We start from the raw sequence: 24,328 nt of genomic DNA, 5'->3' as shown, positions 1-24,328 counted from the left end.
TTTTGCGTTTGAACTTGAGCAAGGGTGAGTTGTGAGGGGTCGACTCGTTTAGCTTGCTGTTCGCTTAACTGAGTGTCTGAATGGTGTCTTGCTATATGTGCCCTCAAATTCGTGGTATTACCAGAGTACTTAATCTTTCCCAGACACAGTTTACAAACCACATGGTTCTTGTCGATATCTGTAGAGCCCTCTTTACTCTGGAAACCAAAATAATTCCACACTTCAGCACGGAATGCAGCAGGAGCCGGTCTTACGCGGGGTTCAGCCATAGCTATGTTTTTAGCTTTTAGCAAAAAGTTAGACGCGGTTAGGCGAGAGACTAGTGGTGCGTCTCAGCATAGCCATCTAGTGGTAGGGATTTTAAACACAACATAAACTTGAACCATGAATATTTTTGCACGTAAACAAAAAAAAAAAATCGATATTGCGTTTTTGAAAATCGATACAGTATTGCCAAGTAAAATATCGCGATACTTAAGTGTATCGATTTTTTCTTACACCCCTACTTCTCTGTTGGCCTCTAGTCAGTTAACTTAGTGTAATGTCGTAGAGCTACTTCACACGTAGGCTCACTATTAGCCGACGCTGGTCATGTGGGTGATGCGTGTGACGTACAACAACAGAAGCTCTACGCTTTTACCCTAGTGAACTGACTCGAGCCCCACAGAGAGGGAAATGAGTAGTTGAAATAAAGTCGTTATTTTTGTTTTTTTGCGCACAAAAAGTATTCTCATCGTTTGATAAACCTAAGATTGAGCCACTGTAGTCACTTGGACTATTTTAACGATGTCTTTAATAACTTTTCGGGGTATGCAAGTTCAATCCCTCAAGAAGCCTATGGATGAGTATGGAGGAGTGATCCAGCTCTCAGATTTTATCAAAAATATCTTAATTCGTGTTCCGAAGATGAACGAATGTCTTACGGGGTTGGAACAACATGAGGGTGAGTAAATACTGACTGAATTTTCATTTTTGGGTGAACTAACCCTTTAAGACCAACCATGTACAAATTCATGTCAACACCATTGCTGAGTATTTTGTCCTTTAAAACTGCAGTGAACCAAAGACCGGTTTGAAATCGCTGGTGTTTCTGACGTCACAAACTACATTGTAACCAATCAGGTGAACATCCGATCGTCAACGAGTGGATCTCTGTGCTGCTGCGAGTGATTGGAGGTGGTGTCAATATGCACAGTCATAGAACCGCATATTCATAGAGTTACATTCAAGCTATTTAAAGGCATGAAGAATTTTCTTCAAGGAAAAAACATTTAAATATCTCATTTTGGTGATCAAAGGAAAAGGGAGCATATTACCCCAGTTTTGGTAAAGCTGGACTGGCTTCCGGTTGGTTATATATCGGATTCATTATAAGGTGTTACTCTACGTTTATAACGCTGTCCATGGCCTGGTCCCAGAATATTTAACTAATTTAATTCATATGAATTCATGTAGACCTCAACGATCACTTAATTGTTTACTTCTCGCAATTCCTAAAACTCGCTTGAAAACTAAAGGGGATCGTCCTTTTTCTGTTGCCGACCCAAGACTGTGGAATACCCTTCCACCTGACATTAGATCTGCACCATAAATTGATATTTTTAAATCTCGATTGAAAACACATTTGTTTTGTATGGTTTTTAAAAATTTTGACATTTTGGCAGCAGTATTTTTTTTTTATGTGTATATTATGTCTTTTCCTCGCTGCTTTTTGTTTGTTTTTGTTACTATTGATTGTTGTCTTGTGTTTTGTTTTATTGTTATTTGCTATTATCTGTTGACTGCTTTTAACTGTACAGTTCTTTGGTCTCCTTTGTAGTGGAAAGGGCTCTATAAATAAATTAGACTTTAGACTACAGGAGGACCTTAAGATTTGAAAGTCGTCTAGTCCCAGACCTTAGTTAAAATTTCCTGTGATCTCCTGGGCCCGGTTTTTCAAAAGGTTTAATCCGGATAAAATTGATCCGGATTTAATAATCCTTTTTTTTTTGCGATCCGTGATCACGTAATCCAGTTTACGTTTGAGCCAGTTTTTCAAAGCAACATCGGATTGGATCAATCCGATCCGGATAGGAAGTTTTCAGGATCACCAAATCTGGAAAACCAGTGCTCAAACAGGATAGGAAATCACAATGTAGAACTATAGATATGTAAAGAGCAACAAGTAGAATAGCCAGTGTGGGGTCAATATAAGTTTATTTTTATTTGAAATGAAAACACACATTTAAAAAAAAACTAAAAACAAGAAAAACCCCACCCCATTTTCTTCCAGCAGTCCGCAAATCTGAGACCTACAACACAAACAATGTACATTGAGGATATTTATAACAAGTTTCAAATATAGATGTGTTGAATAAAAAAAAAGACTTAATGTCAAATACTCCACAATAATTTCTGACTTCCTCATCTGATGTGGAGAGACCAGCTTGTCTGAGCGTAGCCTTTAGGAGGCGGATCTCAAGTCTGGCCTTGGTTTGCTGCAGTTTGGTCAGAGTCAGTTGTTCCTCTGCCAGAACGAGCAAACAGGACGTGCAACAAAAGACCCAATAGTTAGACACTATTTCTGATTTGGATTTGTTTTGGATTTCAAAAATCAGTGATTGCCATTCTTTGCATTTTTTTGGTTTTTCTGTAATCATTGCATGCATCACTAATAAATATTCTAAAAACAAATATATTTTTGATTGTGATGAATATATATGTCAATTAGTGACAGAATAAAATGTATTGCTTTTGGTCAATTTTGACAGCTGTTTGGGGGATTATTTTATGAGGCCAAACTCTTTCTACTTTGGTGTAGGCCTATACTGAAAGGCTGAATACGTTAAAGCCTACCTAATCACTGTAGCCTGACGGATGAACAAATAAAATTAAAACCTTATGAATAAATAGGATATCTTGTAAGATACTGCATGATCCAAATATAGTATTATTTGAGACATTTTTAAAGTTTTCATTACATTTTGGGCATGAAATCCACGCTGAATCCACCCTTCTGATGGGATCAGTTTAATCCAGATATTTTGGATCAAAGTGATCCAAATCCTACAAAAAAGTTCTGAAAAACCCAAACTAAAGGTTTGATCCAGATCAAAACCAAGTTTGGATTACGTAATCTAATCCGATTATGTAATCCGTTTTTCTTTTGAAAAACCCATTTTCAAGATTTGATCCAATCCGTTATCCAAATCGTAGTGGATTACTTTTGAAAAAACGGGCCCTGAGTTTTAGTTTGTGGATTAAACAAAAACTGTTTTTGTTTTCTACTTCTTCGTTATGCGCATCACATTACAGCCATTCGCGTCAACAGTGTGCTGCTTAATTTTTTGCGAAAACCATGATTTATTTTTTTGTATTCTTTGATGAAAAAGTTAAAAAGAACAGCATTTATTTGTAGGAGAAATCTTTTGTAACATAATGTAACATGCTTTTACCTTGACGTTTGATCAATTTAATGCATCATTGATGGATAAAAGTATTTATTTCTTTAAAATAAAAATAAAAACATTTACTGATCCCCAAACTTTTGAATGTAGATTACACATTAATCCCCCCTCCTTTTTTTTTATTTTTTTTTTGATTAACAAGAGATTGACTAACTTGCCAAACTGAATTCATTCAGTTGCTGTTGGTCAGCAGGTTCTGAGAGTTCATTCTCACTCAAAATACTTTCTGACTTTGAAATGGCATGATACTCATACTATTTCTGCTATTATTTAAAATATGGCAGAAATAATAAGAGTTGTATGCTACTATACCCTGAATCCAGCCACCAACTCATTCAGTATTTCTTCAGTGGGTCCAACCATGGAAATTCTCCTACAAAGACCATACTCGAATGCTACTAGGTTGTGCAATGGACAGAAAGACAGAAAAAAAGTCATAGGCTTAAAAAGTAAGAGCCTTAAATGAACATAAGTTGTTCATGAAAGAGAAATGTTGAAATGAACGAGAATAATCTTAAAGATTTGTTCGAAAACAGATTCCTTCTCAAATAGTGGTGAGTAATAATAATTCAACAGCATACTTATAAGCGACTGACCCCTTACAGTTATCCAGGGTTAAGAGTTAAAAGTGTATACGGGCTCAGGGGTCACCCCTTGTATCTTTGAATCATCTGCTGCTACTATGCCACACTACCTCAAGAGTGAATAAAAGATTAGTGGGAGGGATGATAAAAAGTGAGTTGGAGATGGAGAAACAGACCTGATGTTACTAGTGGTCTGAATCACTGAGTCCAGAAACATACGTTACACAACTATGCAAATGCCGACATGAGTTCTTAGCCAATAGAGTATACCTACAAATGTCTGTGCCATTAAAGTGCCCGTCTCATTATTCGGGTACGTTGTCCTTCAAATTGTCCATCTAAAAAAAAACACTTCTTTCTTTTTTTTATCGAAAAAGACTTCTTGACCCAAAAAGTAATTTTTAAAAAGTTTTGAGTCAAATGTTACAACTGTTTGTTTTCTTTAGTAGAATAAAATTCTTAAATTGGAATAATGTTATTGTAATGTGTATTCTGAATTGTAAAATTCCAGGATCATATTTTTGTAAAAGCTCTTGGCTAAAAGGGGACCACGATGAAACCACACTGATGTATAGTCAGGCAAGGGTCAACTATATAATGAAGTTAAATCTTAACAGAAAGTTTAAACTCTGTTCTCAGGACAAGGGTATTTTTCATAAATAACTGCGAGTCTGCAAAAATCCTATCTGCCACAATTCCAGTTTCCATTTGGGATACACAGTATATTGGGGCCATACCAGTTTTTGGTCAGTATTGATGTTGTAATGATGTTGCAGGTTCTCCGGTTTCCCCCACCTATTAGAACACAGTAGTTTTTGCATAAAAACAGTATTTTTTTAGAGAAAATCAAAGTACACAATGGAAATGCAGCTGTATGAAACCCCAGAAGATAAATGATAATACCAAATTAGGTTAGTCTTTTGACAGTGTTTCATCTCACCACTGAAAATATGTTCACCACTGAAAAACTGTTCACAACCAAGAATGCTTTGATGAAATTCCAAGATAATCAAGATCATTTAGTTGTTGTAGGGGCTGTGCGTGAGTGTTTCAAAGTGTGTGTTGTTGTTTTAGGAGGTGTGTATGCCGGATGTGCTGTACGAGGAGGTGATTGAAGTGGAAGAGAGGGTTATTCTCACACAAGATTCCTGTCAGCTTCCCAGAAATGAGCCCAAACGAATAGTAACAGGTGAACAACATGTCAGCATCTACTACATATACCTAATTTTAACAAGTCATATCATGAGGGATTAAGGTTTTCTTAATCTTTTGTAGTAAATGACTTTATATATAAGTACTATTCTATATCAAATTAATTATATCACAAACAATGTATTGTTAGTTTTAGAGGACAAAAAATTCTCCAATAAGAGCAATTATTGAAACTTAGCTGCGAAGAATTTTTGGTCTGAAATTTCACTACTTGTCACAAATATGAATGCATATGATGCCCATTCAGAACCATTGTCAAGGTTATTACAGAGGTAAATTACCTCTAGACATCCTAAAGGCATTGCAATAGAAATGGCATGTATAAATCATATGGTCAGAGAGAGAGTGTAAAAATGGCCATTAAAGCTATTTGGAGTGTAAGAAACCGTGGCTAACATTGTATGTCATATGAAACTAGTTTTGTTTGTTTATACAATCTCAGAAAAGTATCACTAATGTCAACTGCATGAAATCTAAGCATGGCATCTCTGTTTCTCTTAGGCAGTACTGGAGAAAGTCTTGAGGTGTGGCGTGAGTTGGATCTTCAACGTGTTGAGCAGGATTTGAGACGTGTGCAATCCAAAGGCATCAGAAGTCTGGCGGTGCTGCTACTGCATTCTTACACGTTTGTATAGATCATTATATACATCTTATGTATTTATTATTACATGGCTCTCTGGAATATGTTTTTTTCTATTTGGTCAATTGCAGCATTCTGTGATCTGATATTTCTTAATAATGACTGTAATCCATAGCAGTGCTGTATATCAGAACCGATCACCTGATTAACAGAAAACAGCACTACTGTCTTGTTTCATACAATAGGAACTGGTGCCATTATGCATTTCATTTATCTATTATATTTCAAATTAAATTGGAGGAATTTAGTATTAAAGGGGTCATGAATTAAGAAATCAAATTTTCCTTGATCATTTGAAATTTTTTAAGAGATCAATGTACTATCACAGATAATGCCCATTACCAGTCTCTCAAATAATTTGTTTTTATTTTATTTATTGTTTTTAATTATCTATTTTTTTTTTGTTCAGAGACAATTCACTGTATATGTAACAATATCAGCTTAAATTGTTGTGTGATTTTAATTTAAGCATTTTTAGAGTATTGCACTCTCTAATAGTACTCAACAAGGAATTCCAATATTGTATGGTATGGCTTTTAATCTGCTACATTAAATTTAGATAAAAAGAGGTGGTAATCACCTCTTGAAGATGAAGATGGTAGCAGTGGTATAAAGTATTACGAGTTGTTTAAGAGGTGATGGAGCAAGACTATGTAATATCTTATATATCAACGTTACAATTGCTATAATTAAAATATAATCTTTTAACTTTTGAAAATTGTAAAGTAATTTTACTGTGGTGTGGTGATACGATTTTGTTTTCTTGTCTTACACTATAAGTGTTTGTTGTAAGGAACCTAGCTATATGAAATATTAATAATCAATAATAACTTGTTATGATTAATTATGAATATTTCGGTCAGTTAATTGGATTAACTTGACATGGCTAAATTAATATTACAATCAATTAATCAGTTCGTCCAACGAACTCTTTTGATTATTAATTTATTCTAAGAAAAGGGTATCTTCCCTGGCCACAGAAGAATAATTATTTCTTAGCATGTACAGCGTTTTGAGCATGTAGCAAAAACAAAAACCGTAAAGGGACTTCGTATTGCAAGCGAATCAGAACCAAATAGATAAAGTGCATAAGTTTTATTAACTAAATCATAAACATAAATAAACTAAACACACATATATACAGAAATACAGAAATAGATTGGTGATAGGATTAAATTGGAAACCGGAAAAAGGGACTATGAGAAGAACCATCAGAATTTCATTTTCACATTTCATTGAATTGAATACTTGCATTTGTAGTGGGAACAATTCTTGAAGTTGTTGAAAATTTAAGTCGTTGATGGTTCCGGCAGTGTCAAGTGGAAGTTGGTTGAGAGTTCTCTTTCTCCAGGAACGCAGGTTTGGTCAGGGCCTGGTGCCCTGTTGAGGCCACGCCGAGCACCCAGGAGAAGTGAGGAAGTCGGAAGGATGGGTGATTGGAGTCGTTGTTGGTTGGAGTCTTTGTTCCAAAACTCCTGAGATTGTCCTTGGTTCTTTGTGAGAGATTCTTCTCTCTCCTGCCCTAAGCCCATATCTGGTTGAATTGAGGCCTGCTGGGCCCTGGGGCCCCCGTGGAGGGGGAGGGGGTTCCCCAGTATCACCAGAACAGTGTTGCGGCTGGATGAAAGAACTAAGAGAGGCAGGTCACATGTGGACTTTCTCTAATAAAGCCTGGAAAAGATCCTTCCCTAAGGGTTGAACTCGACCAATCAGAAAGGTAACATGTCTGAGAGGAAAAGTGGCTCTTAGTTGATTTACGGGTCTTTGTCCCTAGCGTGGTTATACCTTCATTAATGCTCAGATAGCTATAACACACCCACACTGCATTCTAGAAGAAGGTGATGTACATCAAAGTGTGAGTCATTAAATGAGGATTAATTAGGTAGGAGGCATGATACAGGTGAGGTTACATTGATCGTTAGTTGGTTGTATACCAGGATACATACCATACTATATACCTAATAGTACACGAGACAGTAAACCATTTACACTGTTTCTTTCACAGTTTTATGCATATTCATTTATAGATCAGTTAGTCTATGATTAATGCAGCAAAGTCTGTTTTAAAGAGGCTTTTTGTCTTCCATAGTCTCTCTCTTGCAGTGATGGTAAGTAACGAAGTAGAAATACTTCGTTACTTTACTTAAGTATTTTTTTCGGGGATCTGTACTTTACTTGAGTATTTTTTATTTGCATCTACTTTTACTCTTACTCCACTACAATATTAAAGACAAAGTTTACTTTTTACTCCGTTACATTTCCCCATGCCTGCTCCAAGTATTTATTACACTGGCTTTCCAAACCAATGAAAAACTTGGTTTTATTTTGAAAAAAAGAATGCTCAAGCTCTTTGCCAGCATACGCTCACATAGCAGTCAGTTCGCCATTGTGGAAGATGACCGCAGAAACAGGTGAAGGTGCAGCTCTGCCCAGCAATGATCCCGAGATTCCCGCTTACCTTGAATCTTGCACATCTTCTGTTTGATGCAGCTAATGTTATGGAACATGTCTATTGCAGAGCTGCCAACTCTCACTCATTCAGACTCACGCAATTGACACTTTCCACACGCTCTCACGACACACATCCATTTTCTCACGCAGAGAAAAATCGCGAAGCAAGGAGGACATTGACACCGACAGACAAGACAGATTAGGTTACTTTTGATATGAAACAAATTCTCAGCTCTCAGATTCTGTCAATTTTATTACGAAATTCAAACAATAAATACCGTTTTGGACGTTTTAAATTTGACGTGACAGATAGCTAGAGCCTGCTATATGGGGTGCCGTTAATCTCTTTACTATTAGTTAATTGTAAATAAACACAAATGAACAATAATAGGTAGCCTATGTTGAAAGATACAGTACAACTTACCGAAATGTATATACCTTATACATAATATCAATAAATCAGTGTTTTTCAACCGCAGAAAGAGGTCAATAAAACAGCTGGAGAACAATATGTCATATAACGTTACATTTACCTCACGAAAAAAAAAAAACATTTAATGACCATACCATGTTAGTTGGCTAGAAAAATTAGTATTTTATAATATATTTAATATTAGTATAAATTAGTATTTTGTTTAATGTGCAATATATATTTATTATATTTTTAATTATACCATCAAGATATTATAAAGTTGTTATTATAATAAAAATCACATGTATTTTTAACATGTAATAATACCAGCTGACAGGGCTCTCTGTAGCCTATGTTTACAGAATTAGGTGAGATTTTCTTAATTTAAAAATTAAGCATAATTTGCTGTCACTAAACTTAATGAAATTGTTTAGAATTGACGCAAGGTGCTTCATTGTCTCTTATGATTGCAAATCTAACAAATTCTTAATTGCAGTATCTAATAATTTGTTCAATTAAAACATTGCATATCACTCCCAAAACAATTGATCTGTTTTAATTATTTATATTTACAGTTTGAATATTTACTTTTTACTTCCGGTACTTAAGTACGTTTTTAATCGGATACTTTTGTACTTTTACTCAAGTGATGTTTGAATGGAGGACTTTCTACTTTTACTGGAGTCATTTTTTATTTAGGTATATATACTTTTACTCGAGTATAATTTTTGAGTACTTTTACCACCCCTGCTCTCTTGTGCATGTGGCCACATTCCTCTGAGGTCGTAAAATCTCCTTATCATGCCCTGTAACATGACACTGTTTCTGCCCTTGTGTTCGTTCATTTGGGCTGTTAGTTTTGGAGTTTCATAAACCTTTGTATATAATGAATAATTAGTGTGTGTCTGATTGGTCCATACCCTACATTGTTTTTTAGAGACTATGCAAAAGATTCATAATATAATGCCCAATGTGCCATTATATCAAACACTGAAATAATGAAAGCACACTGTCTGAGACATTTGATTATATTGATTGAAATCATATTTATCATTCCTGATTGTGTGTTTCAGATGGGCGGCTCATGAAAAGGCTGTGGGGTCTTTGGCGAAGCGTCTTGGTTTCACTCAGGTGTCTCTTTCCAGTGAGGTTATGCCTATGGTGCGAGCAGTGCCTCGTGGGTACACTGTTTGTGCTGATGCCTACCTCACACCAAAAATACACCTTTACCTCACTGAATTCACTGCAGGCTTTAAAGGAGGCTTGAAGGTATGTGCGTGTGGTGCATTAAGCAATTTCTGAGAACATTGTTGAATACTATCAATATTTGAAATCAACCCAAACAAACACACCCCTCCCTTCATTGCTCCATGCCCAAAATGCACAAACACGCAATGCAAGAGTTGATGACGAATGAATGACAAGAACAAAAAATGAAACAGAAACAAGACAACCTCAACGTCCATTTTTCAGGCCTTCCTGCTACAGTCTCTCCAACACTGGAAGGCTTTTCTAATGTTCGCGTGGGTCCTAAAGCTCTTGCCTGATCATAAACCTTCTTTTTCCTGTTATATTTCTCTGACCTTTTCTCTTTTGTAATGTCTCTCAGCCATCTCTCTTTCGGCAGTCTTTCCACAAATCTCCCTCTTGCTTACTTTCTCTCCTCCCCCATCGTGAGTTTATACCGCCCTTATTGCTGATTGGCTACAAGTGTGTTGTGGTGCTTGGTCCGAACCACTTTCAACAGTGTTTCTCAGAAATCGCTTCCTGCCCCTTTAATTAAATACCCCATCTCTCTCTCTCAGGGTGTGGATGTGTTGTTCATGCAGTCAGATGGTGGGCTGACACCAATGGAGCAGTTCTGTGGCTCTCGGGCAGTTCTCTCTGGTCCTGCTGGAGGAGTTGTGGGCTATGCTGTCACATGTTATGGGTTTACGGAAAAGAAGCCCGTCATTGGTTTCGACATGGGAGGTAAGAGATCATCATTTACTCATGTTGTTTAAAACTCCTATGACTGACTTTTTTCTATGAAACACAAAAGGAGATGTTCACTACGATACAGGTGATTCACAAGAAACCCAAATCAAAAGAAAATCTTCAGCGTCGAAATGCCCTAAATTAACTACTCATTACTACTGTATATCACGTGATATCTTACCTGTCCTTTTTTTCCCCCTGTTTAATAACAAAACAAACAAACTGGGAATTAACACAAAGAAAAAGGAACGAATGAGCCATCATACACTAAGGGATCAAAGAACACAGACTTTACCATAAACATTATATATAGTCAAGATACAGGGCAAACATTAACAACAGGTGCACAGGCATGAATCAAACAAAGAAAATCATTCCGCTTTCCATGCAAGTGTTCTCTTTTATACTCACATAACCCGCCCTCATTGGTGGAGACACGCGTTGTCGTCAGTATGCTTCTCCAAGATTGACAAATGAAGGAGCCAATTAAATACCTGCGTCAACCTGCTTAAAACTAAAGGAGAGAGAGAGAGAGAGAGAGAGAGAGAGAGAGAGAGAGAGAGAGAGAGAGAGAGATAAAAAGACAAAACACAAGTCACATTGTTTAATAAACGGTATAGGAAAAATATCGGACAAATCATACAAGATACACAAAAGGCCTATTTCTCTTAAATATTGTTCACAAATACAGGTCTTTCTCAAAAAATTAGCATATTGTGATAAAGTTCATTATTTTCCATAATGTAATGATACAAATTAAACTATATTTTAGATTCATTGCACACCAACTGAAATATTTCAGGTCTTTTATTGTTTTAATACTGATGATTTTGGCATACAGCTCATGAAAACCCAAAATTCCTATCTCAAAAAATTAGCATATCATGAAAAGGGTCTCTAAACGAGCTAATAACCTAATCATCTGAATCAACTAATTAACTCTAAACACCTGCAAAAGATTCCTGAGGCTTTTAAAAACTCCCAGCCTGTTTCATTACTCAAAACCGCAATCATGGGTAAGACTGCTGACCTGACTGCTGTCCAGAAGGCCATCATTGACACCCTCAAGCAAGAGGGTAAGACTTTACTGAACAAATAGGCTGTTCCCAGAGTGCTGTATCAAGGGCACCTCAGTGGGAAGTCTGTGGGAAGGAAAAAGTGTGGCAAAAAACGCTGCACAACGAGAAGAGGTGACCGGACCCTGAGGAAGATTGTGGAGAAGGACCGATTCCAGACCTTGGGGGACCTGCGGAAGCAGTGGACTGAGTCTGGAGTAGAAACATCCAGAGCCACCGTGCACAGGCGTGTGCAGGAAATGGGCTACAGGTGCCGCATTCCCCGTTTCTCTGTTTGCAAATGTCTAAAAGACTTGGCAAAAAGTTCCCGAAATAACCCGATTTGTACAGTTGCATCTTTCTTTTACCTGCGCTTCCAGTTTTGGCACGATTCTCTCACTCACTGAGTTTTGCAAGTGCAAAGAGGAGGGCGGGTCCACCTTCTTCATGTAGCCAATCAGATGAGCTTCTCGCTGACTCTAGTTTTACTCTTATCTGATTGGTTCAATAAACACGCCAGTCACCAGAGCACATCTTTATCTTCATTTGGCTCAGAAATGTTCTCATTGCTGAAATTGTACTTTTAATGCACACATACATGCAAATATTTATTTCTTACACTTGAAGGGCGATTCACACCTTTACAAATCCCCCCCACCCCGCAAATCTGTGACCACCATTTGCCCCATGCAGTGCAACACATCTCCTTTGCATAGAGTTGATCAGATTGTTGTGGCCTGTGGAATGTTGGTCCACTCCTCTTCAATGGCTGTGTGAAGTTGCTGGATATTGGCAGGACCTGGAACACGCTGTCCATAACGGTGTCCATAACATACGCCTGCCCATACCATAACCCCACCGCCACCATGGGCCACTCGATCCACAACATTGACATCAGCAAACCGCTCACTCACACTACGCCATACGCGCTGTCTGCCATCTGTCCTGTAACAGTGAAAACCGGGATTCATCTGTCAAGTGAACACCAAGTGCCAGACGCCATCGAATGTGAGCATTTGCCCACTCAAGTCGGTTACGACAACGAACTGCAGTCAGGTCGAGACCCCGATGAGGACGACGAGCATGCAGATGAGCTTCCCTGAGACGGTTTCTGACAGTTTGTGCAGAAATTCTTTGGTTATGAAAACCGATTGTTGCAGCAGCTGTCCGATCTTGGAGGTGAAGATGCTGGATGTGGAGGTCCTGGGCTGGTATGGTTACACGTGGTCTGCGGTTGTGAGACCGGTTGGATGTACAGCCAAATTCTCTGAAACGCCTTAGGAGACGGCTTAAGGTAGAGAAATGAACATTCAATTCACCGGCAACAGCTCTGGTGTACATTCCTGCAGTCAGCATGCCAATTGCACGTTCCCTCAAAACTTGCATCATCTGTAGCATTGTGCTGTGTGATAACTGCACATTTTAGAGTGGCCTTTTATTGTGGCCAGCCTAAGGCACACCTGTGCAATAATCATGCTGTCTAATCAGCATCTTGATATGCCACATCTGTGAGGTGGATGGATTTTCTCTGCAAAGGAGAAGTGCTCACTAACACAGATTTAGACAGATTTGTGAACAATATTTGAGAGAAATAGGCCTTTTGTGTACATAGAAAAAGTCTTAGATCTTTGAGTTCAGCTCATGAAAAATGGGGGCAAAAACAAAAGTGTTGTGTTTATAATTTTGTTCATTGTAAATACACTAATGAACAGAATAGTGGTAAATAATATAGAGTTGCCTAAAGAAGAAATTGCAACCTTTGATAATGAACCTAAATTAAGCATTGACAGCCAAATGATCTTTATTGACATCAGAATTACATAGCCAGCATCGCATGTTATCTTTTATTACAGAAACAACTGTCTGGGTTCAGAGGGGCAGCATAAAAGTCAATGAGTCATAATCTGGTTACACAACATACATCCTAGTGTGCAAAATATTATTTACAGTGGATCAAATACAGTGAAGGTATTAATATAGCCTAGTGCTGGGCAGTATGACCAAAAATGTATGTCACAGTATTTTTCAAAATTATGCCGGTTTCATTTCCCTACAAAGATTCATTAATACAGGGTTCACGCGGGTCCTTGAAATCCTTTAAAGTTTGTGAATCTGAAGAAAAAAAATTCAAGGCCCTGGAAAGTTTTTGATTGATTTCCATTACACGAGAGTAGATGTTAAAACTTCATGCTGATTTGTACTCTGCTTTCGCCAAGATAAGCACCAACTAAGACGTAGCTTTAAAGTAACCTATGCTTCTCCATCCATTTACGCTTCTTTCCATTCACGCTTCTTTCCATATGCTGATGTGAATCTCCTACTGTCTGGTGTTAATGGCTGCAGTGTATTTGGCGTGTCAGGACACACAACGGCTGCAACCACAGTGCGGTCTCCCAGTGAATCAGCATGACAACCGTCTGGATTGAGCCGAGTAGGGGACATCTGTAGGGTCTTCAAGTGGGCACCTTCCATCCTCAGTGTTTCGTCGACTAGCCCACGACACCTCAAGAGGGCTCGACAGTGAATCTGGCGTCCCAGAGTCACCCCCCTCCATCCCCCACTCAACTCAGCCCAGCTTACTGACCCTTACATCCCTCCTGCTGCTGAGGTTGCTCCTTTCTCGTAGTTCACATGTGACCTAACCTCTCACAATCTCACCGCAACCCGACCATATGCGCCAACCCGTTAGACTAAGGCTGTCGAGCCCCACTGCCGTCGTTAAAGCGAGTTCAATGGCAACGGTTCCGTATGGCATACTACCTACCGCAAAACACAATATCTGTCCAAACACCAATCCTCATTCACGCAAAATACATAGGAACGTAACAACTGTAATAACTATGCAAATATACAAATTAACCAACAGGCTCTTCAAGTTTTTCAAGAATTCTTCGAAATTGTAGCGTGGCGGCCTGTACACAGCCAGCCAGAATCTTTCCGTCTCAACCACAGCCAGTTGCTGCTCCTCTCTGCTGCTTCAGATAAGTTCTTTACTGTGCGACACAACTCTTGGCCACTGAATCCGACATCTCTGAGGAACCGGGTTGTAGAGTGTGCCACAAATCCTCGACAACCCACTTCCACTTGATACACCCGGACTCTCCATCCTCGGTGTTCTGCTTCAGTGGACAGATGAGCATACCGCAGTTTCTTCCTCTCATATGCCTCATCTACAGCATCCTTTCATGGCACTGTTAACTCTATCAGGTGAACAATGCGTGCTGATCCAGACCACAAAACAATATCTGGTTGAAATATAGTGGTGGCAATCTCAGGTGGAAAAATAAGCCGTTGATCAAGATCAGCCAGCATTTTCCAGTCCCTAGCAGCTTCCAGTTGTCCAGGGCGAGAATTGGTTTTAGCACCTTTTCTTGGTGGTTTCTCGCCTGGGCGGAGGAATATTGTCTTCTGTTTTGCTAGAACAGGTGGCAACTTATTGGTCATGTTACACTTGTCTTCCAATGCTAAAGCCAAACATCGCAGTACTTGGTCATGGCGCCAAGTAAACATTCCTTGGCTAAGAGCCACCTTACATCCTGTCAAAATGTGCCTTAATGTGGCAGGTGATGAACACTAAGGACATGAGGGCTCCTCTCCTACCCAGAGGTTTAGGTTCTGTGGGGATGGGAGAACATTATATGTTGACCTGATAAGGAAACTGATTCTAATCTAATTCTAATTCCATTTACCAAAGGTCTTGCCAGCCTATCTTGCGTTGTTCCACACTCTCCCATCTCATCCACTCTCCCTGCTTTGGCCTGGGAAATGGCCTTTATACACCTCATCCTCTCCACCTGCTTTCGCACCTCGTTGACTACCAGCTTCCTCCTTTGAGCTGGGGCTGCCTTGTGCCATTTATGAGGAGCTAAATTGAGCCCAAAACCCCCTCTTCCATTCTGTACCTGTCCCACGATATCACCAATTTGAAGGGCAGCCTTTGCATTTTCCACAGATTTCTTTGCTGACCACTTTCTTCCACTTTTTAACACAGGTGCTGCGTCCCTTACACATTTGCCATCTGACTCTACTAAGGTAATTTCCAGTCTGACTTTTGCGCACTTAAACTCCTCGGTTAAAGCAGAGACTGGTAGCTGCAATATTTCTTTACTATAAAGTCCCACTCTGCTGAGGCAGCGTGGAACTCCCAACCATATCTGAACTTATTAACGCTTCCAGCTTATCCACTGTTGTCAAAGAAACCTTGTACACAGTCAGTGGCCACAGCAGCCTCGGCACTAGACCAAACTGAAAGCACCAGAGTTTTAGTTTGCCTGCTAGAGCGCAGCTGTTTATTCAACTCTTTAACCCTTCTACTGCCTGTCGTCTAACTTCTCCCACTCGAACTGTGTCCTTTAGATCCCCATCGTACCATCTCCCAAGACTCTTCACTGGCTTCTCAGGAACTGTTGGTTTTGCCTCACCATTAATGAAGAATGTTTTATCTACTACTTTACCTTTAATTATGGAGATGCTCCTTGATTTAGAGGGCTTAAATTGCTTTCGTGCTCATTCAATGTTATCGGTTAATTTACCCAATAACCGATTAGTGCAGGCTACTGTTGTAGTCATGGTTGTCATGACATCCATGTATGCTCTGATTGGTGGAGGTCGCATCCCAGAAGCCAAGCGCTCTCCTCCTACTACCCCATTTTGATGCCCTAATGATTACTTCCATTGTCAAGGTAAAAGCCAGTGGAGAAATGGTGCATGCTGCCATTATTCCAACCTCTAGGCATTGCCATGTTGTGCTGAATTCTGGTGTTGAGAAACTAAATTGCAAATCTCCAAAATAGGCTTTCACTAAATTTGTTATTGACATCGGTACTCTGTAAAAATCAAATGCTGCCATGTGGCACTGAACCATATGCATTAGCCAACTCCAGTAATGTCACATGGAGCTCCTTCCTCTCCTTTTCAGCTGATTGAATTTGTTGCCAGATCACAATGATATGCATTCTGAGAACATCCTAAGTATTCTGAGAACCCTTTAATGCCCGCTTTTTGAACTGAAGTGTCAATGAAGCCATTCTTTAATAGGTAGGTTGACAATCTCTGAGCAATAATGCTGAAGAAAATCTTACCTTCGACGTTTAATAGTGAAATAGGACGAAACTGACTGATGCTTGTAGCACCTGTTTTTCCCATGCCACTTTTATCAATTTCCACAGAATTTGTAGAACTCCCGAAGCATTCTTATACACTATGTACGGAACTCCATTAGGCCCTGGAGATGATGAAGCCCTTGCCTTTCTCACAGTCTGCTCCACCTCTTTCCACTTAGGTGCACAGACCTCCATTTGGTATTCTGAAGGATTGATAGGTGGGATGTCTGACGGAATTGAAATAGGCTCATGCCTTTTTGCATCTGTATGTGTTTCCTCCAAATATCTCTCCAGCTCAACCCTAGATGCTATTAATGTGCCATTCTTCTCACTGGTGTATAACTTCTTTACAAATTTGAATGGGTCTTTATAGAAATTAGTCCTCGCACGCTCCTTCTTTTTGTAGCGTTTCCGTAGGCGCTCAGCTTTGCGTAATGTTGCAAGCTTATCTTTTATGGCCCTTTGTAAGAGATTGAGTCCCTCCTTCTGACTTTGTTCTGCTCTTTTCCATTGCTTCCTTAGCTGTCTCCTTTCTCTAACTAACCCTACAATTTTCTGCTGCCGTCTAGACATTCCAGGAGTAGTTTGTACTCTTTCCTTCCTTTTCTCGACACCAAACCTCTCACTTCCATATGTGTAAATGATGTCCCCAATTTTATCCAGCTTCTTTTCAACTGTACCAGTTAATCTTTCCAATGCAAAGCATAGATCTGTGTTTACCGTGTCCCATGCAGTTTTCTCACAAGCTCTTGGCCATCTAACTCCAGGCCTATGCCCGTTGAGGTTCTTTTCTCTCTTATGCTGGTTAGTCTGACCCAGTTCACAAGTATCAATATGTTCATCACTAACTGTGCAAACCCTCCTCTCCTCTATGACAGGGGTGCTGATATCCTGCGAACTGTGGTTTGCTTCCTGTCGCTGGATTTCATTCGACTGACTTGACTGACTTCGTAAGAAGTACTGATCAATGCGAGGCCCTTGTCCCTTCTCCCTCAAGCATTTCATTTTTCCTTGATGTATCTTCAAACCTCTGACCGTTGTCGCCTTGCTCCAGCCACAGACACAAGCTTGGAGTTCAATGTCTTTGCTAACTGCAGATCATGAACTTGTCTTTTGTGAAGTGCTCTCCATACTCATATCCGTTTCCATTCCTAAGTCGTTAACCATGTTGTCCAACATTGAGTCATCTTCCGCCCCCGCTCTCGCAGACTCTAGGGGTATTTTCCTCTTTAATTTCACAGAAGCCTTGGGCGGGTGTCTCCAGCATCCTGTAAACACAGAGCTGAATACTGCCGACAAGGGTAGCTAACGCTTACCAGCCCCATTGGGGTGTCTTTCCTCCTGTCAGCTGTCTCTCCGTGCTGTCACAAGGTCTTTCCCTTGTTGCCAGCATAAACATACATAGATACAGGTCCTTGAAAAAGTGCTTGAGTTTATTTTGTGCAATTTATATTATTCCCTACGGTGTTATTTCGCCAACACTTTGTGGCCTATGCATACTAGCTTGCTTGATTTAGCTATGCACATTTACGCATTGCGTTAAGTGTTTCCCGTGTGAGGTACTTTGTGTTGTACGTTGCCATGACATTCACATGCGCAAAATTGTACATCGTGTTACCTTGTAAGATACATTGTTAATCTTGCTCTCACTTGAAATGTGTCCCCACATTAAGTCCTTGAATTTGAGGGTATTGGACCTGGAAAGTCCTTGAAAAGTCCTTGAATTTATTTGAAGTTAACCAAGGTGTGGAAACCTTGTTAATATAAAAACACATGCACCGCATTTTGATTTTGAAACGTGCAGTGCTCGTTTATTCAACTATGTCGTAGCATTTGGGAAAATCTGTTTGTGGTGGGCATCGTTGATATTGTGAACCAATGTATGGGAACACTGTAATATTATTTGACAGCTATCAGTTATGGTTTAACCTATCCATCTTCACCGTCACGCTTATTAACACACACAGCAGTGCCCTCACCACAGTGCAACAGTGAAAAGGGACCCTCTCAAACAGTGTCACGCCGTGTTTCGAATGTTGTTTAAGCAACATACAAAAGTTAACAAAAGTCTTAAGACTTAACAAAAGTATTTTTAATGAAAACTAATGAGCAGGAACACACAGGGAGGACTGAAATAAAACACTGAAACTGACCAAACAGAAGCATAATCCTGACAGTAGCTCCCCTTCCCAGAAGGAATGTCCTCGTGCCATAAAGAGTCCATCTGAGTAGGGAGGCGGCTGAGAAGACCCAAGTCAGATCCACACAGAGTGGCATTAGAGGAGAAGTTGAGGGGCTGAAGGGAACCAGCAGAGGCAGGGCTGGAGAACTGGCTGTCTTTGGAAGAGGAGGCTGGGTGGGAACTCCTCAGCTTTGGGAGTGTGGGCGGAGTCTTCCTGCATTCTGTTGTACTCCACTACAATTCCCACGGCGATGATTGGCTCAGTCATCCATTCAGACTCTGGCTTGTGCATAGCTGTAGACTCAAAATGGTTATCCGTTATTCACCAGCACCCCTCCACAAATGTGGCAAAATCATTTCTGGGACTGATCACTGGAATTCGTGCTTTGAACTTGATAGTGAGTGAGGCACATCCGTTCTAAAAAGTCCTGGGGGTGCTCCTCTAGTGAGTTAAGTGGGGTTAAGTGTCTTGCTCAGGGACACATTGGTGTCTCACAGTGGATTCGAACCTGGGTCTCTCACACCAAAGGCATGTGTCTTATCCACTGCGCCATCTGAGAGAATGGCGATCGTTTTGACAATGATGTCGTCTGTACGTGGAAAACTCAAAGGAAAAATTTCTCCGTTTTAAGCATATTGTTGTCGTGTAAACGTAGCCTAAGGGTTTCAATTACAGGAAGTAATTGAGTAAAACTGAAACAGATGTTGGATTAATTAACATTCAGGGAAACTAATGAGCAGGAACACAGGCAAACAGGGAGGACTGAAACAAAATACTGAAACTAAACAAAACCAAAGTATAACCCTGACACACAGCTCTCCAATCTTATACTTTATGTATTTATTTGTTCATGCTTAGCATGCAGTGAAGGAGGTTTGAACTGGTTCAACTGATTTCAGAAAGAAACATTTGAGCACTTTGACATTACTGATGATAGATTTATTTGTACAGGCACATCTACAGATGTGAGCAGATACGCTGGACAGTATGAACATGTGTTTGAAGCAACTGTCGCTGGCATCACCCTGCAGGCACCACAGCTTGACATCAGCACTGTAGCAGCAGGCGGAGGCTCTCGACTGTTCTTTCGGTAACAAACATACAATATTAATATAGATAATGTAATAATTGATTTGTTGACTCTGTGCTCTGATATTGTAATGCTTTTTAAAATAATTTTTACACATTGTAAAGCATTCTTTTAGATTTAGATAGGTTCATTTGTTGGTTCAGATTGGTTCATTTGTTCTCATTGTGATTTTTCATAAGACAGGTAAGAACCAGTGGTTGACATGGGGTTGTTCATGCTAAATCAATGACCAATTGTTTTGTTGTTAATAATTTAATTGGTTAAGATTACCGATTAATCAATGCCACACAAATGCATTCATGCAAACACTGACTGCGCATTCATCCGAAGCTAGTGTGCCCGCTCAGTTTTGGAATGTGTCTCTAAAAAAAAAGATTATGGTCACTTCAAACCTCCCTGACAGTAGCCTATCATTTAGGCCATGGTTTAATTTTTATGTTTGGTGTCTGGTTTTCTGTGTTCAAGCACGTGGCATATTTTCTGTTCTGTCAATATTTGCTCCCTGTCCTGCATCTTGCCCTTTACCCCACTTGTTTGTTACTCTCCTGACTTCTTTGCATTTACATGTGCGAACTCCAAGCGTGAATGATAATTAGTGGTTGACTGATGCTGATATCTTGGAGAGCATGGTGGCAAGAAATAAAGCCGATATCACTATATATTAATCATTATTTATTTTATAAGTAAATAAAATAAACTCACAACATTTGATGTTGTGAAATTTGTATTTATTTTATATAGACTGTGTTAAAACAATTAGATATAAATAAGAAAAATATTTGCACTTGATAAAAAGTAAATCACCACTGTCAAAATAAAAGTGTTTCTTCAAACAGCTATTGGCCAAACAGGAAAAAAATCGGATTATCAGCCTTTGAAATCATTTTTAAACATGAAAAATCTCGGTCAAATATATGCTTTATCGTTAAATCGGTTAACTAGTGATTATCTCAATGCATTACTCTTTCCAAAGCCCTTGAAGTGGGAACTATGGAGAGAGAAACTGTATTTATGATCCCTGAAACTGCATATTGTGGCCGTTAGAAGCACACTTACCATGGTAATGCAATGCAGTAGACATTACCCCATTGACTTTTCTTATTGTCTCAACCAGTGTTTTTCGTTTGTTTTCATATACTTTTAATTCATCAGTTTCCTGTTTCCTTTGTTCCTAGTTTCCTGCCAGGCATCATTTGTCATGGACACTCATTTAATCATCACACCTGTTTGTTATGTTGTCATTATCACTGTGTATTTAAGTTCCTCTTTGTTGCTCATTTCAGTTGTCTGGTATGTTGTGTTCAACATGCTGTTTCCTTGCTGTTATTAGTCATTGGATTAGCTGTGTTTACTTTTTTTACTTTATTAAAGTGCCCCTGTAGTCAAGTCAAGTCACCTTCATTTATCTAGTGCTTTTAACAATATAGATTGTTTCAAAGTAGCTTTACAGTGATAATAGGAAATTACAGTAACAGAGTTGTTTTGGCTTTACAGAAGCTCTAGAATAAAGTTTTTGTCCAGCTAAAGTTAGTTTTGATTGATTGACTCACTTCCGTTGAAAAGATCATTAGTTATTAACTTAGGGGCCGCTAACACGACACCGTTCTAACAGAAAACACTCAATGCGCTCCGGCCTGCTCATCCGCACAAAACAGTGCCTGGTGGCTCGAGAACGCAGACCCTGAAATAGATTCCAAGGTGCAGGCCTTAAAATTTTTTGAAAAAAAAGGTTATCTCTGCACAAACCTCAAAAAAGCAAACCTTAGACGCAGGTCCTTCATTAGCTCTGGATACGGCCTGGCCAGCTTACTGCGGTAAACCTCAGGATAAACAGAGAGACTAATATTAGCGTAGACGCCATCCTACTTATGATGTAACAAGTACATCAGAATTTATGGGAAGTGTTCCTGGTTCCGGGAGACCTAATCTATGCAGCCTAACATTGAATTAATGGTAGTCTATAACGTATTATGTGTATGCTAGGTCAAAGAGATGTGTTTTTAGTCTAGATTTGAACTTTTGAGTGCGTCTACTTCCCGGACAATGTTAGGAAGACTGTTAGTTTTAGTGCTAAATAGGAAAAGGATCTACCGCCAGTAGTCGATTTTAATATTCTAGGTATTATCAACTGGCCGGAATTTTGAGATCGCAATAGACGTGAAGGACTATAATGCGTTAAGAGCTCGCTCAAGTACTGGGGAGCTAAACCATTTGGTGCTTTGTATAAATTTTTAAATATTGCTGATTACTTACAATGTTTAATAGGGAGCCAATGCAGTGTTGATAGAACCGGGCTGATATGGTCATACTTCCTGGTTCTGGTAAGAACTCTAGCTGCTGCGTTTTGGACCAGCTGTAGTTTATTTATTAAGCGTGTAGGGCAACCACCCATAATAGCATTACAATAATCTAGCCTTGATGTCATGAAAAACTAATTGTTCCGCATTTGTCATTGAGGGCATATGACGTAATTTAGATATATTTTTAAGATGGAAAAATACAGGTTTTACAGATTCTACACACTTGAATTTCAAATGAAAGAATGGTATCAAAGAGCACACCCAGGTTCCTAACCAACAACCAAGACTTGACAGAGCAGCCATCAAGTGTTAGACAGTATTCTAGGTTATTACATGAGGAAGTTTTTTGTCCAATAATTAGAATATCTGGGGTTTTTTCAGAATTAAGAAGTAGGAAATTACTAGTCATCCAGTTTTTTATATCGGCTATGCATATGACTATCTCCCTGCATTTATCGCATTTAAATCCCTCATTGCTGACAGAGAATACTATACTATACATGTGACACGAAGTGCAAGTGACATTTACATTTATTCATTTAGCAGATGCTTTTATCCAAAGCGACTTACAAATGAGAGCAATGGAGGCAGTTAAACTAACAATAGGACAATAATATGCAAATGCTATGACCCTTCCCAGTTTAATCTAACGCAGTATGTGTACATTTTTTTCTTTTTTATAAAGATAATTGATATAGAATATAAGCTAAAGTGTTAGTACTAATGGATCAAGTGTTGCCGAAAAAGATGCGTCTTCAGCCTTTTCTTGAAGATGGCCATGGACTCCGCAGCTCTGGTTGAGTTGGGTAGGTCATTCCACCAGCATGGAAAAAGGTCAGAGAAAGACATTTTGTGCCTCTTTGAGATGGCACCAAAAGACGGCGTTCATTTGCAGAGCGTAAGTTTCTGGATGGCACGTAAGTCTGAAGTAATGAGTTTAGGTAGGAGGGAGCAGAGCCAGTGGTTGTTCTGTAGGCAAAAGTCAGTGACTTGTATTTGATGCGAGCAGAAACTGCCATCCAGTGCAATTTTGTGAGGAGAGGAGTGACGTGTGCTCTCTTCGGCTCGTTAAAGACCACTCTAGCTGCAGCATTTTGGATCAGTTGCAGAGATTTGACAGTGCAAGCTGGAAGACCTGCGAGGAGAGCATTACAATAGTCCAGTCTGGATAGAACAAGTGCTTGGACAAGGAGTTATATAGCATGCTCTTATAGGAAGGGCCTGATCCTCCTAATGTTGTGTAAGGCAAAACTGCAGGACTGAGCAATTATAGCAATGTGGTATGTAAAGTTCAATTGATCATCAATCACAACTCCAAGGTTCCTGGCTGACCTTGATGGAGTTATGTATGATGAACCTAGCTGAATGGAGAAGTTGTGGTATAGTGTTGGGTTGATCTGGACCTAGGGCTGGACAATAATTCAATATCAATATTTATCGCGATATTTTCTTTCCGATAACGGTGATATGATTTTTAAACACATTTTTGATATTTCAATATACATAACTGACGTTAGGCGCGCAGCTTTTAGAAAGAGCAGAAGAGCAGAGAGCTGATCTCCAGCGCGGCAAGTTTCAGGTACAGAATGAGCGCCCCTGACCGCAATACAAATGTGACCGAACGAACTTCCACAAGTGAAGAGAAAGCAGACGAAATAGTTGATAAGAGAGGAAAGACTAATTCAGTGGTATAAATTCAGTGGTGTTTCGGTGTTTCAGCGTGCTTTAAAATGTGCCGGAGAGTGACTGCCAACTAGCAGCGGGAACACATCAAACCATATCTGTAATACATTTTAATTTTGCAACTTATAAAACGTTAAAATATTCAATTTACATATTAAAACTAGTGTATGGAATGGCAAATGTAAATTATATA

The 24,328-nt window shown here is 39.3% G+C and overlaps 1 protein-coding gene across 7 annotated transcripts in view; it reads left to right on the top strand.

Annotated features, from left to right (window-relative positions):
- The window catches only part of oplah (5-oxoprolinase, ATP-hydrolysing), a 104,294-nt gene that overhangs the window by 47,981 nt on the left and 31,985 nt on the right, over positions 1-24,328 (top strand). For all 7 annotated transcript variants that reach the window (XM_077205872.1, XM_077205867.1, XM_077205869.1 and 4 more), the window contains exons 5-9: positions 5,105-5,219; positions 5,744-5,867; positions 9,819-10,014; positions 10,551-10,716; positions 20,014-20,152. In XM_077205872.1, coding sequence (XP_077061987.1) covers positions 5,105-5,219; positions 5,744-5,867; positions 9,819-10,014; positions 10,551-10,716; positions 20,014-20,152 — 740 coding nt within the window. The remainder of the gene's footprint in view (positions 1-5,104; positions 5,220-5,743; positions 5,868-9,818; positions 10,015-10,550; positions 10,717-20,013; positions 20,153-24,328) is intronic.

This window comes from Siphateles boraxobius, unplaced genomic scaffold (genome assembly GCF_051911475.1).
Source record: "Siphateles boraxobius isolate OS27281-9 unplaced genomic scaffold, OSU_SipBor_1 55, whole genome shotgun sequence".
Classification (NCBI taxonomy): domain Eukaryota; kingdom Metazoa; phylum Chordata; class Actinopteri; order Cypriniformes; family Leuciscidae; genus Siphateles; species Siphateles boraxobius.
The sequence above is the reverse complement of the archived record's forward strand: the minus strand, read 5'-3'. Positions and strand labels throughout refer to the sequence as shown.